Here is an 18,735-nt window from a genome sequence, read left to right on the forward strand (position 1 = left end):
GTTAAAGGAGGCAGAGAAAGAACAAACATCTCATCATCACTCCCACATCTCTTTTGTAAGAGCTCTTGTGCCTCTGTAGAGATATGCATCCCTGCCACCTCCAGACAACGCGGCAAAAAAACAAACAAACAAAAAAGCGTACTGTTGGTGCTCACAGGAGCTAATACAATCAAGCCCCTTCTTCCATGGACATGCCAGCTTATCAGCACGAGTTGCTTGCTCCAGTTGGAGACAGCATGCCTCCTGGCAAACAAGGAGCCTTTGCCTCTGTATCTGCACCGTGCCTGTATAGGACGGGAACCTTTTTTATTATTCTTTGTACAGCACTTACCACCATTAGCTGCCTGCCCACAACCCATGCTGTTAAGTAGGAAAACAGGAACTGAGCAGGATTTGAACACTTCTGTGGGATCCAGACTGCTTTTAGAAGGTACAAACTCCTGGACGATATTGAAATAGCTGATGTAAAGTCTCCCGCCCTTATTAGATAAGCTATCTTCCAAAATCTCTCTGTGTTAGGCCACTGTTTACTAATCGTGGTCAGATTACCTGGCATGCTGATAAGTCAGTTGTAGAGGTGCTTGACCATTGCCCTCCCAACACAATGTCCAGGAGAGCTTATTTTCAGACAGGGAATTTTGAAAACAGCTAGATGCAACAGGTCCAGTATTGCACTTGACCCACTAATCGCTTCCTAGCACTAGGAGGCTATCATGAAGATATGAGTAGTTGTGTAGAGATCCAGCCTGGTCACAGCAAGGCTAAGCCACAGGCAGCAAGTTGTACTGGGATCACGCTGCCTCTGGACAGTTCATGTGCCTCCACTGCCCTGCCTGCTAGTACTTCATTCCAGGCCTCCGTTGCACCAGATGGCAGAGCGCTGGCTGTACCATATATGCACAATATTCTAATTTATGAAAAAAGGACATGACTTTTTTTTCCTAAAGGTTGATTAATTATAGGTTAAGGAAGAGATCCAGTAACTCATTGGCATAACATCATTGGTACAAAAATCTGTTCACCAAGTGGGATTTGAACGTACAAAGGTCCAAATACAGTATAGCCCCTCTAATGCTGCCAGATGGACATCAATAGCCAGAGGAAACTAGACACAGCGCTCAAGAGGTCCGTGGCCAAGCACACCCTGGGCATGAGGCTTACACCACCACCACAGTCTATACGTTATTGCCAATACAGGGGCAATACACAAGCACAAATCAGTCTGGAGTCACATGGAGAAGGAGCCAGAGAGGTCACACTTAAGAGAAACACAAATTGGCTCCACATCATAGGAAGAAGGAAGAGCAGACTGTGCTTTTTGAGGATGGGCCAGTATCATGCCTGTCTCCAATCACAAACCAAGGCCAGAGGCCATGTTTATGTACAAACAACTGTCATTGGCATATTTTTCAACCCTAAGGATATTCAGATAATCTGTAAATATCTCCCCTGTAACATCAGGCCAGAGGAACTCTTTCTATTCTGGAAAACATATCTTCCCAGAACACTAGTCAACATTTCAGCTGACATATCTATGTACATGATGCAGCTGCCAGAACACACCAACACGTTTGATGATCATCTTGTAGCTGTCAGATGAAAGAATAAATACAACAGACACATCACCAGGCAATGGCAGCAATGTAGGAAATGAAGCACAGACGTACATGAGAAAAAAACCCCAGGGTTTTAATGATAAATTAGCAAGTAAGAAAGATAAAGAATCAGTGAGTTCTGTTTGATCTATCTAGGATCTTTTCCACATCGGATTCTTAGACTTCAGTTAGATGGTAGCTATCATGGAAGAAAAGTGTCAGCTTTAAGCACCCACCAGTAGCATTAGTCTGAAAGCAAAGTTTGGGATCTCATTCTTGGCAACACTCAGTAGCAACTGTTTGGATCAGCTAATGACTTATTTTCTCTCATTCAGAATAAACATCTGTGGAGTACTCGACACAATCCTTGGAAGTGACATTTCACCACCCAGCTGTTCTACGGCAGTCTTCAAGTCACCACCAGTTTTTGGTACAAGAATGGATCTACATTTCCACTTCAGCCTTGATCTTCAGCACTGACTCAATTTCCAGTCCGCTCACAAGACTGCTCACGCAACTGACATGTTGCTGCTTTATGTTTCATTAAAAACAAAGTCACTCCATGTCCTGAAGTTGCTCACAGATTTAGAAGTCCACTTTTGAAAAAAAGCAAGCTGCTTTGTCACTTTGGCTGAGAAGTATGAATCCAGCTTACAGTTTTTCTTCACTTTAAAACTCCAGCCACTCTGTCATATAAATACAGTTTGATGGAGAAATCTCACCACCTTCATGGCAATCATCAAAAACCTGTAAAAGAAAGCCCTGTGTCAGTTATTATATAGAGCATGCTGTATATAATCTTACGGGAAGTAACATGCTCACATGTTTTTGCTCCTCCTGCCATAGAAAAGCAGAAGTCTAACAGAGGCCAAGATCTAGAAAGTCCTACATCAGCTCTGAGGAACAGAAGCAAAACAGACTCTGCTGTAGTAAATGATGCAAACGGACACACTGGCAAGTTTTATCTATGTATCAGTTTACAATCCAAGCAGGAGAGACCAAGAGCTAGACAGAAATAAGTTAGCTTGTTAAAAAACTTTTATTATATTGAATATAATTAAAATATAATAAATAATTATTCAAAATTTAAAAATAAATAGGCAAACTTGGATCAGAAAATGTAATAATTTGGAACGGGCTACACTTGACAGCACCCTTTCACATACAGTCCAGTAAAGGGACAGGATATAAGTGGGAAACATCCTGGTCTAAACTGAAGAACCTGCCTCTTACACCATAGCTAAAGCATTAAAGATAACGATCATAAGCACAGTTGGCTTAGAAAGCCTTGAGGATCACTCACAGGCATAACTGGCAATGTGCTGGCTGGCTGTTCGCACGACTGTGTTCAAAGTGTGCACGCACCCACTTATTTGTACACAGAATTAGTTACTTACGGGGCAGAGTCCACAGGGCGTCCTGACTAATCCAGTGGGTTGTATGAGAGGACTAACAGCTCTGTACAACTTCATCTGTCCATCCACACTGCCTACTGTCCCTTCCTTTGCAGCAATAATAGTCATCTCCACTTTTCCATCATATATTAGTGTATTTAAAATGGTTTCAATGTCTTCCATTGACAACTCTACCTAAGAAAATTTGTAAAATAACTATTAGAAAAGACACATGCCAATAAGTTCTGCAAGGAGGAAACAAGCAAACACCATGAGCAACAAATCTTTGGAGTTCTAACCTAGCCCAGACAAAGGCACTGCTCTTGCTGGGCACTTCATGGGGTTGTGATACAAAAGATACAAAAAGAAAAGCAAATACCAATACCTCCTACCTTCCAAGCGCTTTTGGGCTACACTAGCCTTAGCTTACCAAAAAGAGCTTCCCTATGCACTTCAAGTGTCTACACCATCCTAGCATGATACATTTCAAGTTTTACAGGAAAACGATCATGAAAGAAGACAGATTACTGAAGAGATGCCTGTTGATGGTGACCCATAATTGCAGGATTTTTTTTCCTCCTTTTAGTTTTCTCCCCTCCCCTAAAACTGCTTGAAGGGCATAGACAAACTTGAGAGAAATTCTAAAATACATTCCAGTTGAGATTGTTAAAGGAAAACTTACCCCAGGTCCCATCAACAAGGATGTGAATGCTAATTCTTTTATGTGTCTTTGACAAAGCACATGTACAAACTACCCTGGAACCCCAAGCAGCACCAATGACCCTCCCCAAAAAGCAATAAAGCAGCAAAGCTCACTTCCAATACAGTAACTGTAGCACTTATCAAATCCTCACCAAACCTGTAGGACCCAACCCATCAAATCCTCACCAAACCTGTAGGACCCAACCCCTGCAGCTAATCACACACTGAGAATTCTGAGTAGTAAGATGAATCTGTTCTGACCTTACTGATGCCCAGTTCACAGATGTATTTCCACACCTCATGGGATGAGGCAAACGAGCTGTTCCTTTGTATCATGGGGTTCTGTTTGCTCTCTCGAGCTGCTTCTGCCTGAGGAAAAGCAAAGATGAGTTATGGTCAATACTCTCTGCCAAGAGCCGCCTCTGTGGTTCAGTTTCAGGCAGACTGAAGCATAAAAGTTAATTTCCAAATAATTTATGGAACATGTCCTTAAGACTGATGTACATGAGACAATGCAGTGCACAACCAAACAATTTTACACTAATTATGACAAAAAATTTACACAGTGATTTAGATTAATAGGAAGGAATATCAGCCTCTGGTGAGTTTTTTGGTGTTTTTTTTTGGAGGGGGCGTGGGGGGGTGTGGGTTGGTTGTTGGTTTTTTGGTGGTTTTTGTTTTTTTTTTAAACACACAAAATAAGTTTCTGCTGTACCTAGTGCCAGTTAAAATATATTTTAATGGAACAAAGAAATACTGCTATCTGCATAGGACTTATTTAACAGAGAGCAGGTTTCTCCTGCAGTTATACTAGAGAAAATGATCTTCTAAGCAGAGCTGACTGACTAGCGCCTTCTACCCTCTCAGAAGTTTGGAGCTCTGCAGGGAAAACAGTGACTTCTGCTAAGTTTTTTGGTTGTGTTCTTTGCTTCTTAGCTTGTCATTGGACTTCGGTGAGGGAAGGCTTCACTCCCTGTACAAGGTGTGAATATATGCATTATTAAAATGCAACACCACCACACTTGCTGTGACAAATACAATCCAGTACAGATTTGCCAATGCAGTGATTAAAATGGCCAACAGTTACGGGAAACACTATGGAAAACTTAAGCCTTGCCTGTCACTAATTTTATAAAGAAAAGAATTATTTGCACAAAACAAATGGAAAGTAACTTTTGTAGTAGCACTCACCTTACTCTGTAGAAACTTAAAACACTGTTGATTTAACACCTCCACAAATTCAGACTCAAAGTCTTGGTCACTGTACCAAGCCCCACCAGTCACCGACCGGTCAGGCTGCAGGTTATACAGCATATACACCTTCTTCTTGGATGCCTGTTAGAGAAAAGTGCACAGCTGTTAACAGCTGAAAGTTTTCCAATAAGAAAGGAAGATTTAAGAAGATATCTGCAAAAGAGATAGTTCATTGCTCCTAGAACCTGGGCACAGCAATCCAGCTGACTCAAGCTGTCACTAACACATTTGACCCACAGATAAGATGGAGGTAAAGAAAAGACCAATGCATTCAGATTCCTAATAGTTTTGTAACATCGTGTTAGAGGAGAGAATGCTACTAACAGTATGTACACAATACAAACCTCAGTGAAGATCTTGGAGTTTAATTTTAACCTATTGGCACTAATCCCCCTCTACAGTCAAAGGAGGGCAGGAAAGTGTCTTTAGAAGACAGCAAAGACAGACTTAACAGAGAGGCTTACAACTGCTTCTGCAACAGACAGCCTGTGCACTGATGATAGGAGGACCCTTACATGATTAAACCCTGCAGCTAAACTTAGCCCTTGTGAGCCCACTCCTTACTGCCCAGCCTAAACGGGGTGAATGGAAGCAATGCTTCAGTCCTGGTATCAGTGGTCAGACAGTTAAAGGCCAATGGTCGTCCAAAGGACTACTCAGCAACAGCTGAAGCAATTTTAGCAGCATTACATCCCCTGTATGACTAGATGAAGCCAACACCTCTCACAAAAACATAAAAAAGCTACCGCTTCTCTACATCTAACTTCTTTATCTCCATTTTATTTTTATTTAGGAAGTTACTCTCACCACTAATTCCACCTCTGCCCCCCCAAAAACGCACACACGCAAGCCTAGATATTGCCTCCAAGGTGCAGATGAGACCAGCACATAGAAAAGGCACACAACATAGAACTTCCAAGAGTTCACAGACAAGTGGTCTTCCTGGTGTACCAGGCCCTGCAACAAGACAGAATCTCTGCTGGAAACCATGAGAATGTCCAAAGAACACGCTAACACCAATGATTTGTAATTAAGCAGGTAAGGGAGAGCAGGACACTGCAGAAGCATTACAACAGAGTGAGAAAAAGTATGGAAAAGGATAAGCTGTACCCTGCTACGTCAACTGTTTGTGATAAGAAAGTACTTGAGTAACTAGAACAAAGTAGGGGAACCAAAACTAAAACAGAATCAAATGTCTTAGAAATTGTTTAAAGTAAACAATACAAATCCAGTATGAACCAGATAACTGAAGGGAGTTTCAGGATCTCTGGCAGAGAGGAGCCTTGCAAGGCCACTTGCAGCTAGATAACCATATTGCTAGTCCCACATAAAAGGCTGAGATTACTTCAGTATCAGAAATATCTAATTGTGGTACAGCAACAGTGGGACCAATGGAGGAAAAAGCAATTTCAGGCAGGTTTCTTATTTGGGTGGAGGAGCCTGAGCAGAGAAAGGAGAAAAGGATAGAAGAAAAGAGAGTTAAGAGAATAAGGTATAAAAATCAAAGAACAAGAGAGGATAGGATCTTCAGACAGCAGGAGTGTGGACACCTACGAACAGCAGAGAAGCTGACTTGCAGACCCAAGCCTGTTGGTAGGCTGGAGGGAAACCCACCAGACTCTCCCCTAGGTTTATGTCCTAAAGATCAGGTATGGAAGCGCAGAGAAAATGGTAAAAAAAGAAGTGCAAATTAGTAGTGAGCAGTGTGAGGGGTTTGTGAAGAGTAACAGAACTAACAACAGTTAGGTGCAATAAAGAGTTGAGAGCCCTAAAACTGCCATTTGACAAGTAATGGTGTGTAATAAGTAGTGGTGGGAAGAGTGACAGAACTACATATGAATAGTGACATGCTTATTAGATTTTTTTTTTAATCAGTTAATCAGTTTGTTAGTAGTATGTTGATTATTTAATAAACATTGTAGCCTCTCATATCTGTTGCACCCCAAACCTGCACACTAAAGGCAGCGAGTCAAACACTGGTGCATAGTCAGTGCGAAAGCTGGAGGCAGAACAACGTTTCTCTGCTCCCAGTCTCCTGTTCAAATACACACAGCATGCAGCAAACATTTGAAATGGTTAAAAAAGAAGTCATAAAATACTCACTGCCACAGATTTAACTGCTTTAATTAGTTTCTTGCTTTCCAAGTTTTTCAGGATCTTGTTGATCTCCGTTAAAGGCAAATTACTTTTGTATCTAATGTCCCTGCTCCAAATACCTGATTTAAAACAGAGAAGTGAATGGAAATTAATAGAAGAAGCCATCTGTTTCTGTACATACTCCCAGTCCAAAACTCACATCACAACATCGCTTGACTCCTTTGCCAACCACAGGCTGTATCCTCAATCCTACTACTCCCAGCAAAAGGGAGGGAAGGGACAGAAGGGGATGGGAAAAGAAAAAAGGAAAAAAGACAACAACTGACAAAAGAAATGCATCCCACAACCACCCCACTGTCCTTCCGCCCCTTTACCTCTCCTCCAAGAGCTCTTGTAAGTGGACCCCATTTCACTGCCAACATGAATACATCACAGAAATGTTCTTGCATTTTTAGGTAACTAGTGTTTGCTTCAACAAAAAACAGCAGCCAGTTCCACCTTGCATCTCTCAACCCTAGTGTGCAATGACTGCTGAGAAAGCCTAGTCACTAGCAGTGGGGACTCTAGATTTTATATTTGTATTGTTTGGACAAGCATTAAAAAGTTTGGACGGGAACAGTTCCTTAAGTAAACAGAATTAGCACCATTCACAATTACAATTTATTTAAACTACCTTTGTTGCCTGCATCTTCTATAATTTGGTAAACCAGCTTCTCTTGATTGTCAGAGCCTTTCATTTTACTGTAAAATAAGAGAGACATCAGGATTTTTGAAAGGGCTAAAATTTGAAAAGTTTTTTTTCAAAAAACAGAAAACAAGTACTATGAAAAAAAACAATGCACAAAAAACCCCGCCCAAAACCAAACAACAAAACCCCACACAATAAGCCAGCCATTGGCAAATATTATACATGACACTATACCTTTCTGGATCAAGCCAAGCTTGCCAGTGAAAGCCACAGTAAAGAGAAAAAAGCACAGTATGAAAGCAAAGTGACTAGGCAGCCGTCACTCAATTTGTCATAACAACGGGGAATTCAGAGTCACATATTAACGCAACTGTGGAAAGTCAAACACAGCACGGAGCATAGTTTAGGATAATTGGTCTTTAGACAGAACACCTACAAAGGGATGGGAGATTGCTCCCAACTCTAAAACACGCCTTTTCACTGGTCTGAGAGAGTCTGAACTCAGCAATCTTTTTCTAAAGCGTTTGAAAGACAGGATGATACACCTGTACTGAGGACAATTTTGAAGGATATCTCTTTCCCCAAAGTGTGTCTAAGGCATCTTTTACCCAGATTTACATAGGCATCACATGACATGGTTTGAAGGTACATTTTAATAAATCAAAGAGCATAAGTAGCAGTTCAAATGGCCTCCTGGAACAGCTGTAAATATCAGCACTGATCCTGTGACATGAGCAGTGAGGAAGACCACAGAACCACAGTTTGCAGATGGTGTGGTCAGGCTTCGGCTGTATTCTACCTGAGCATGTACATATGTACAGACAGATCACTTTGCTGTCACCGGGACCAGGAACTCTGCTACCAAGTTAGAGCTACAGTCCCATGGCATCCCCTGTTCAGTAGAAACCACTGTACTTAAAACAGTTTTCAGGATCAGCTCAGGGGCGTTAAGCAGACCCTCCTGAAACAAGCAGTTATGTCCTGTAACATCCATGTTACAGAATCGATATTACACTGCTGAGTGTCTTCTCAGCAATGCTGTGCGTGATTTGCAGAACTGTGTTCTGAAAATATTTATCCAGCAAATGCGAGGCTTACCTTGCATTTTGAGATTCTTTGATTCTATATAGGAGACCTGCATTGCTCCTGAGAAGGTCCAGTTGTCCCTAGAAGAGATGGGCACAATGCTTTTACTTTCCTTCAAATAACTCATTTCAGAACATGGCAAGAATCTTCCAAACTTCTAAAATAAAAAACTTGTTTCATGTCAACTGAATAAAGAAAAGGAAAAACTAATATTTCTAACCACTGGAAACAATACCACCCTTGAGGATATTTTTTCCCCTCTGAGTATCCACTTATCATCAGCCATCAGAAACAACAAATACCATTCCCTACCCTTCCCACAACATTTAGGCACTTCCTTTTATTTCTCCTAAGTTCTACTATTGCACGAGGGACAAGAAGTTCTTGTATACTTTGCTGTCGTGGTTTAGCCGGCACCTCAGCCCCACACAGTCGCTCGCTCACTCCCCACCGGTAGATGGGGGAGAGAATCAGAAGGGTAACACTCGTGGGTTGGGATAAGAACAGTTTAATAATTAAAATTAAAAGAAACAACAACAGAAATGCAATGTAAAGGAGAACAACAAGAGGCACAAAACCCCGGGGGAGGGGGGAAGGGAGGGGAACAAACCGCCAAAACAAACCGCACGCGCCGCAACCACTCACCGCCCGCCGACCCGACGCCGCGCCGCCTCCGCGCTGCCACTGCCCCCCCTCAATATATTGGTCATGGTGTCACATGGTATGGAATGAACCCGCCATTGGCCAGTCGGGGTCAGCCGCCCCCACCATGGCCCTGCCCCTCCCAGCCCCCCCCCGCCACGCGGCAGAGCGCGGGAAGCTGGAAAGGTAGCTGACCCCCACAGTGAGGAGAATTAACCCCTTCTCAGCCAAAACCAGCACATTCTCCACCCCTTCTTCCATACCATTTACACCATGCCCAGGTCCCATATGATGCAATACAACCTTACCAACCACCACCCCTCCCCTTCCCATCCTTTAACATAAATCACAGACATCATTCCCTTAGTTCATGGGCCTTCCCTGTAAAGTGTCCATTAAAATATCCATTGAGTTCACCCAGTCCATGACTCTGGGCTCCATCTGCCGTATCAGTCTTTCAGGGTGGGAGAGATAGTGTGTGTGGCGTTGGGTTGCTGCATGCCGAGTCAGTCATCGTTCCATCACTGCTGCACTTTGCTTGTTTCACAGTCTATCTTCCATGGGTTGGGAGGCTCACTCTCTGATATCATTGATACAACACAGAGGTGACACACAATATTATCGCATTGTGCCATTCAGTTCATTGACTGTTTTCACTCAAAATCAAATCCCCTTGAGGCACACATCGGATTTCTCCATCCTCCCGCATCACCCACCAAGTGCACCCAGGTCCTTGAGCAAAAGCAATCCCACGAATGGCTTTGCCTTTGCCTGAGGCAGGAAGAACCCAGACTGTTTTGCCCGACATATTTTTTATGTGCACTACAGGGACTTTATCCCCTTACACAGTACATAAGGGTTCTGATTGGGCAGGGCCAGCTCGATTGGCAGATCCCCTCATGTTGACTAACCAGGTGGCTTTTGCTAAATGTGTATCCCAGTGCTTGAATGTTCCACCCCCCATTGCTCTCAGTGTAGTTTTTAACAGTCCATTGTACCATTCAATTTTCCCAGAGGCTGGTGCGTGATAGGGGATGTGATACACCCACTCAATGCCATGCTCTTTGGCCCAGGTGTCTAGGAGGTTATTTCGGAAATGAGTCCCATTGTCGGACTCCATTCTCTCTGGGGTGCCGTGTTGCCACAGGACTTGTTTTTCGAGACCCAGGATAGTGTTCCGGGCAGTGGCGTGGGGGACAGGAGATGTTTCCAGCCAGCCGGTGGTTGCTTCTACCATGGTGAGCACATGGCACTTGCCTTGGCGGGTCTGTGGGAGTGTGATATAGTCAATGTGCCAGGCCTCCCCATATTTATACTTCAGCCATCGTCCCCCATACCACAGAGGCTTTACCTGCTTCGCTTGCTTGACTGCAGCGCATGTTTCACATTCGTGGGTAACCTGTGCAATAACATCCATGGTCAAGTCCACCCCTCGATCACGAGCCCACCTGTATGTTGCATCTCTCCCTTGATGGCCTGAGGTGTCATGGGCCCATTGAGCTAGAAATAGTTCACCCTTATGTTGCCAGTCCAGATCCACCTCAGCCACTTCAATCTTGGCAGCCTGATCCACCTGCTGGTTATTCCATGTTCTTCAGTGGCCCGACTTTTGGGGACGTGAGCATCCACATGACATACCTTTACAACCAGGTTCTCTACCTGGGCAGCAATATCTTGCCACAATGTGACGGCCCAGATGGGTTTGCCTCTGCGCTGCCAGTTGCTTTGCTTCCACTGCTGCAGCCAGCCCCACAAGGCATTTGCCACCATCCAGGAATCAGTACAAAGATAGAGCACTGGCCACTTTTCCCGTTCAGCGATGTCTAAGGCCAGCTGGATGACCTTTACCTCTGCAAACTGGCTCGATTCACCTTCTCCTTCAGCAGTTTCTGCTACTTGTCGTGTAGGACTCCATACAGCAGCCTTCCGTCTCTGGTGCTTTCCCACAAGACGACAGGACCCATCAGTGAACAGGGCATACTGCTTTTCATCTTCTGACAGTTTGTTATAGAGCGGGGCTTCTTCAGCACGTGTCACCCCTCCTCCGGTGATAATCCAAAGTCTTTGCTTTCTGGCCAGTCCATAATCACTTCCAAGATTCCTGGGCGACTGGGGTTTCCTACTCGAGCCCGCTGGGTGGTCAGTGCAACCCATTTACTCCACGTAGCATCAGTTGCATGGTGTGTAGAGGGGACGTTTCCTTTGAACACCCAGCCCAGCACTGGCAGTCGGGGTGCCAGGAGCAGCTGTGCTTCAGTACCAACCACTTCTGAAGCAGCTCGGACCCCTTCATATGCTGCCAATATCTTTTTTCAGTTGGAGTATAGTGGGCTTCGGACCCTCTGTATCCCCAACTCTAAAACCCTAGGGGTTGACCTCAGGTCTCCCCAGGCGCTTTCTGCCAGAGGCTCCAGGTAGGGCCATTCTCCCCGGCTGCAGTGTAGAGCACATTTTTTACATCTTGTCCTGCCCGGACTGGCCCAAGAGCTACTGCATGAACTATTTCTCATTTAATCTGTTCAAAGGCTTGTCATTGCTCAGGGCCCCATCTGAAATCATTCTTCTTCCAGGTCACTTGACAGAGAGGGCTTACGATCAGACTGTAGTGTGGAATATGCATTCTCCAAAAATCCACAACACCCAAGAAAGCTTGTGTTTCCTTTTTGATAGTTGGTGGAGACATGGCTGCTATCTTGTTGATCACATCCATTGGTATCTGACGATGTCCATCTTGCCATTTGATTCCCAAGAACTGGATTTCTTGCGCGGGTCCCTTCACCTTACTTTGTTTTATGGCAAAACCAGCTTTCAGAAGGATTTGGACTATTTTCTCCCCTTTCTCAAAAACAACTTCTGCTGTGTTGCCCCGCACAATGATGTCATCAATGTATTGAAGGTGTTCGGGAGCTCCACCTTGTTCCAAAGCATTATGGATCAGTCCATGGCAAATGGTAGGACTGTGGTTCCACCCCTGGGGCAGTCGATTCCAGGTGTACTGGACCCCCCTCCAAGTAAAAGCAAACTGTGGCCTGCACTCTGCTGCCAGAGGGATTGAGAAGAATGCATTAGCGATATCAATTGTGGCATACCACTTGGCTGCCTTGGACTCCAGTTCGTATTGAAGTTCTAGCATGTCTGGCACAGCAGCACTCAACGGTGGAGTGACTTCATTCAGGCCACGATAGTCTACTGTTAGCCTCCACTCTCCATTAGACTTCCGCACTGGCCATATGGGACTGTTAAAGGGTGAGTGGGTCTTACTGATGACTCCTTGGCTCCTCAGTTGGTGAATGAGTTCATGGATGGGAATCAGAGAGTCTCGGTTGGTGCAGTATTGCCACCAGTGCACTGTTGTGGTGGCAATTGGCACCTGTTGTCCTTTGACCTTCAGCAACCCCATAACAGAAGGGTCCTTTGAGAGGTGAGGCAAGGTAGACAGCTGCTTAATTTCCTCCGTCTCCAAGGCAGCTACACCAAAAGCCCATCTGTACCCTTTTGGGTCCTTGAAATACCCTCTCCTGAGGCAGTCTATGCCAAGGACGCACGGAGCCTCTGGGCCAGTCACAATGGGGTGCTTTTGCCACTCATTCCCGGTGAGGCTCACTTTGGCCTCCAGTACAGTTAGCTCTTGGGATCCCCCTGTCACTCCAGCAATGCTGATGGGTTCTGCCCCTTTATAGTTTGATGGCATTAAGGTGCACTGTGCACCAGTGTCCACTGAAGCTTTATACTCCTGTAGGTCAGATGTGCCAGGCCATCGGATCCACACAGTCCAGTAAACCCGGTTATCCCTTTCCTCCACCCGGCTGCAGGCAGGGACCCTCTAGTCCTGATCATGGCAGTCACAACTCACTTCCTGTAAATGTGAATCAGGAGTCCCTCTATTACGCTTCGAAATAAAATCAGCACTTCTACTCCACTGTCTGGGGACTTGCTCACTGGAAACTGGAGCAGCAGCTTTCGTGGAAGAGCCTCCCTGAATGACTGTTCTTCCTTGCAGTTCATGCACTCGTGCCTGTAGGGTCAAGGTAGGCTTGCCATCCCACCTCATCGTGTCCTCTCCGTGGTCACGCAGGTAGAACCATAGGGTGGCCCATGGTGTGTATCCCCTCCTTTGAGCCAAAGGACGCTTATTTCTAACAGCTGAGACACTACTCCTTAGAGGTGGGGAGCAGGACATATATTCTTTGAGTTGCTGGACCTCTTGGGATAGTTTCTCCACAGCAGAGACAAGCGAGGAAGAGATATTTGTTTTGTAATCCCGGAGTCTATCAATCACCTCCGCCACTGTTGGTGTCTCGTCATCTTTCCAGGACATTACTGCCAATGAGTTTGCATGTGAAGATGGTGCGCTCCGTACAAACTTCCGCCACATGGGTCGTGTGCACTCAGCTTCATCTGGATCTTTGGATGACGGTTGATTGTCCAGGTCACCATAAATCACCTCAAGCACAGCTAATTCCCATAGATACTGGATGCCTTTCTCCTTAGTTGTCCATTTTCCTGGGCGATATGTAACATCTTCTTTAAAGGGATACCTTTCCTTCACTGCAGACAGGAGTCGCCTCCAGAGGTTGAAGGCTTGTGTTTTTCTCCCAATTGCTTTGTCAACGCCCCCTTCCCCAGAAAGGGATCCCAGTTGTTTGGCTTCTTTTCCCTCTAGTTCCAGGCTACTGGCCCCATTATCCCAGCATCAGAGCAGCCAGGTGACTATGTGCTCACCTGAACAACAGCTGAAATCTTTTCATATATCTCGCAACTCGCTCAAGGACAAGGATCGGGTGGTCTCCATTTCATTTATGACTTCTTCCTCCTCTCCCCGTGACGGCCCTGCTTTTTCATCATCCCATTCTAAATGAGTTGATGTCCGCTTCCAGTATTTCGTCTTGTGTATGGGAGCAACTGGTACTGGTATGGGTTGATTCTCTGAGCCAGCTCCAGTACTTGTCATGGGGGTTTGAGTGGCTGCAGTGCCCGTCCTCAGGGCTGGAGTGACTACAGCGCCAGTCACTTTGCACTTCAATCCAGAGACATTCTCTTCCCCTTGGGAGCACTGAATACTGTTGAGCAGGGCTCGGTATGCATGGGCCAGGCCCCAGCATGCTGCAGTTATCTGTGTCTCTCTGGAGTTCCCAGCATAACAACATACTTTCTCCAAATATTCTACTAGTTTTTTAGGATTCTGCACTTGTTCGGGGGTCAAACTCCAAAACACTGGGGGTGCCCACTGCCCTAGGTGTTTGCCCATGCTATCCCACATGCCCTGCCACTCGTAACTATCAAGCCTTGGGGCAGATTTCTGGGTGATATTCTTAAGTTGCTTAGTCAAAACCAAAACAACATGCCCAAAAACTAACAATAAGTGGATCTTAACTACCCAAGGATGTTTAAGATACAAAAAGGTTGTTGTAATAGAGGCAGAGACATCATACAACAAAGTTGCAAAGATACCATTCTGTATTTCCTCCACGTAAAATCTCTCCGAGGAGGAGGTATAATTGCTAATTGCCTCAACAAGGTGGTATCCGAAGTACAGTAACAGTTTCGGCAAAAACCCCAAATACCAGACAAATCTGAAAACAAGTGTTTGCGTAACAAATCTTGTAGGCAAAACGTTACTAATCACAGCAGAACACAGCAGACTAAACAAACCAACACCAATCTTTAACACCAACTGCAAAAAGGACAACATGGTGCTGTGACCAGCAGCTGTTATTATCTCCAACCCTTGAGGCCCACCTTGGGTGCCAAAAAGACTGTCGTGGTTTAGCCGGCAGCTCAGCCCCACACAGTCGCTCGCTCACTCCCCACCGGTAGATGGGGGAGAGAATCAGAAGGGTAACACTCGTGGGTTGGGATAAGAACAGTTTAATAATTAAAATTAAAAGAAACAACAACAGAAATGCAATGTAAAGGAGAACAACAAGAGGCACAAAACCCCGGGGGAGGGGGAAGGGAGGGGAACAAACCGCCAAAACAAACCGCACGCGACACAGCTGCTCACCGCCCGCCGACCCGACTCCGCACCGCTCCCGAGCCACAACTGCCTCCGCTTAATATACTGGTCATGGTGTCACATGGTATGGAATGAACCTGCCACTGACCAGTCGGGGTCAGCTGCTCCCACCATGGCCCTGCCCCTCCCAGCCCTCCCCCCCGCCACATGGCAGAGCGTGGGAAGCTGGAAACGTAGTCGACCTCCACAGTGAGGAGAATTAACCCCTTCTCAGCCAAAACCAGCACATTTGCTCTCCCTTTCCACCAAAATGCTCATTTGCACAGCTACAGAGAAATCATGTCGGAGCTCTGCTGAACAAGTTTGGAACAATTCTGAGTTCCAGAGGCAAAGTTCTGTTTTTTACTAAGTAGAGATCATTGGAAAACTGGTAGCCAGGATCAACATTGCATCTCAGAGGCAAGTTACACACACATGAAACATTGTCCTGCCCTTGACACCTGTGCCTAGGCCAGGCAAATTCTTATTTCCTATGTTGAAGAGGCAAGCAATTAGACAAAGCCCAAGAGCATAACTGTGTATCAACGCTATGGTTAACATTCATTCTTTCATTGCCAGCTAATCCTTTCCCCATACTTACAGCCTTGTTTCTCCAAGATTGGCATCATGCTGATGATTGGAGCTCACACCTCAAGATAATCCCCTTCAGTGCTTTTCTACAGACCAAGTACTTGCAACTTATCTCAAGTGAAGTACCTGATGCTTATTAAGGCTGAGCTCCCACTGCAGTTTTTCCCCCCATATTCGAGCTACTTATTAGATCTCCCCACACACTCCCCAAGGCATCTGTTTTAAACAAATTCAAGAGACTTCACTGTCTTTGAAGCCCTGTTGTGAAATCCGGTCAGCCCTTTCAAAAGTTATTAAACACACAAGCTCACATCCAATGTATTGGTAAGCCTCATATCTATAACAGAAAGACCAAAAAGAGACAGATTAGATTACTTCCGCTGCCACCTAGTATGGTCTAAGCTAAGAAGTTTCTGTTATTAAAAAAAAAAAAAAAGGCAAAACATCAAAACACCACACACCTTGCTCAGTTGTATACTTTCCAACATCCCTCTTTCTGAGAAAGCAAGTGCCCCTCTTTCCAAAAGTGCTCTCTTGACTGCACCACTCAGTCTGCTTTACTTCCTGACTTCACATGCCCATGAACCCATGAAGCAGCTACCTATGGAACCAAAAGGAATCTTGGTCTTTAAAGACCCCAAACATTCGGCTGACACTCAAGTTCACGCCACGCTGAACTAACAAGACTAAACAGCTACTCTCTGTTCCTGAACACATAGCAGAAGTAGTTGAGTGGGATCCTCACTCTTATTTTCAGCTAACTCCTAATACAGTAAAGTGAGGTGTGGGAAATTTACAGAAGGTGCAAAAAAATTCCTTGAGATGTTTTACCTGCACATTATCAGAGTAAGCCACAACTTAAGGATTTTGTGAGGGGTTTGGTGAAGACCTTCACATGCAAGAGCATGGGCTAACATCCATTCTTTTATCTCTAGCTATTTCACTCCCCATCATTAATGGACCTTGCAGTTATCACCTGTGGCCATCTTTCCACACCACCTGCTGAAGCACTGGAACTACACTTACACCTGACTGTTACTTAGACCCTTGTATCACATTCTGCTTTACAAAGTAATACACAAGGAAAAGTTGACCAGAGAACTCTAGACACACCAAAAAAACCAAATGTAGTACTTCTCAGTTGTAGCTTCCTCACCTAGAAATCCACATGGATATACACATTCACGTCAACTTTGTATTACAAAATGGAAAGAGTATGCTGAGGTATGTCATAATCGGTTTTGACAATCATAAGTGCTTACAACAATCAGTAAGTTATGATAACAGTACATTACAGCAAATGCCACTAAATAAAAAAAAATTAATTTGCTAGCCCTGCCCAACAGGTTGCTGCCATGTAGACTGTGCACATAAGAAGTGCTCTGGATTGGCTGAAGTAACATGAGGAAACTGAGATCACCCTACCATTGAGAGCAGCCTGTTGATTGCCATAGCTCGCTGCTGCGCTTCCATGTGAGGCATATCATTCTGAATCACCTGGTCTGTGATACCATGAGGGAACTGATGACACAGCTCAATAATCCTGGGGGAAGGAGAAAAGCAAGTTTAAAATCATGTTCTATGGCATCCAAAACCAAATCCAAACAGTATTAGAGCCAGAACAGAGGAGACGGAAAAGACCAACTCGGGGGAAAGTAACCCACGAAGTGCTTCTTGGTTGTATCTGTTGATGGAACTTGGTATCTACTCCCTGTGCTGACAAATATGCTTTTGCAACTGCTGGACAAACTATTGTTGCTATTTGTGACAACACTGAACACGGTGCTTTATTTTACTTTTATGTTCCTCTCATTATTAACAACATAGATTTAGAGCTCCCTGTAAAGTTTCGCTATACAAGACTCTGATGGGAAAGAGCAGCTAGCTAGTCAGAGAATGCAAATACCCATTAAATAATACCTGTTAGGAAAAAAATGAATTCATGAAGAAAAGATACAACTCCCCTTTCCAAGAACAGAAACGCACTAGGGCAGCCGCAGGTACCCAGAGGAACCCACTGGAATCGACTGCCCAGAGAGGTGGTGGAGTCACCATCCCTGAAGGTGTCCAAAAAACATGTAGACCTGGCACTTCAGGGCAGGGCTTAGGAGGCCTGGGGGTGTTGGGCTGACAGTTGGACTTGATGATCCTAGAGGTCTTTCCCAACCTTAATGACTCTATAATTCTATACCCAATCCTGTCCCTCACCGCTACCCCCCTCCCCCCCACCGGGACGACCTCCCGCCCGCCCGGGTCCCCCCCGCCCGACGGCCCCACCACCACCCCGCACCTGCTCTCGATGTCGGTGGGGTCAGGGGCCTCCGGCTTCACCTTCACCTCCGCCATGGCGCGGCGTGATGGGAACGGGCCGCCGGCCGGGAAAGACACACGGCGCGGGGGGATGACGTCCGGGCCGCGCGGCGGAAGCGGGTGAGGCCGGTTGCTAAGCGACGGGACGCTGGACCAATGGGCGGTCAGGCTTGTGGGGGTAGGGGACGGAGGGCGGGGGCGCGGCCGGGCGCGCGGCGTCTGTGGTAACGGGGAGGTGGGGCTCAGTAGGAAGGATCGAGTGGGGTGGGCAGGGGCTCAGTAGCAGGGATCGAACGGGGAGGGCAGGGCTGAGGGGAGGTCGAGTGGGGTGGGCAGGGGCCGTACGAGTGGGTGTTGAGTGGGTGGGCAAGGGTCTGCCAT

General features: G+C 45.6%; 1 protein-coding gene and 1 long non-coding RNA gene across 4 annotated transcripts in view; one reads left to right on the forward strand and one right to left on the reverse strand.

Annotated features, from left to right (window-relative positions):
• LOC135312507 (uncharacterized) overlaps window positions 1-2,158 on the forward strand; it is a 6,651-nt gene extending 4,493 nt beyond the window's left edge. For all 3 annotated transcript variants that reach the window (XR_010372071.1, XR_010372070.1, XR_010372072.1), the window contains one exon: window positions 1,931-2,158. This is a non-coding gene — a long non-coding RNA (uncharacterized LOC135312507). The remainder of the gene's footprint in view (window positions 1-1,930) is intronic.
• Window positions 1,669-18,439, reverse strand: POLR3F (RNA polymerase III subunit F). The gene is made up of 9 exons (XM_064446485.1): window positions 18,335-18,439; window positions 17,470-17,587; window positions 8,829-8,896; window positions 7,716-7,783; window positions 7,049-7,161; window positions 4,883-5,026; window positions 3,953-4,060; window positions 2,993-3,184; window positions 1,669-2,342 (listed from the first exon to the last, which is right to left on the reverse strand). Exons 1-9 carry the CDS (start codon window positions 18,388-18,390, stop codon window positions 2,265-2,267), a joined length of 945 nt encoding a protein of 314 aa, XP_064302555.1. The 5' UTR covers window positions 18,391-18,439; the 3' UTR covers window positions 1,669-2,264.
• Between the last annotated feature and the right edge of the window lie 296 nt (window positions 18,440-18,735).

Source organism: Phalacrocorax carbo, chromosome 3 (genome assembly GCF_963921805.1).
Source record: "Phalacrocorax carbo chromosome 3, bPhaCar2.1, whole genome shotgun sequence".
In the NCBI taxonomy this organism is placed as follows: Eukaryota; Metazoa; Chordata; class Aves; order Suliformes; family Phalacrocoracidae; genus Phalacrocorax; species Phalacrocorax carbo.

Coding starts and splice junctions, on each gene's coding strand:
- POLR3F (XM_064446485.1), bottom strand. CDS start 18,390: ATGGCGGAGGTGAAGGTGAAGCCGGAGGCCCCTGACCCCACCGACATC. Junction 8,897..17,469: donor TCAACAGGCTGCTCTCAATG/GTAGGGTGATCT, acceptor CATCTCTTCTAG/GGACAACTGGACCTTCTCAG. Junction 7,784..8,828: donor AAAGAATCTCAAAATGCAAG/GTAAGCCTCGCA, acceptor CTTATTTTACAG/TAAAATGAAAGGCTCTGACA.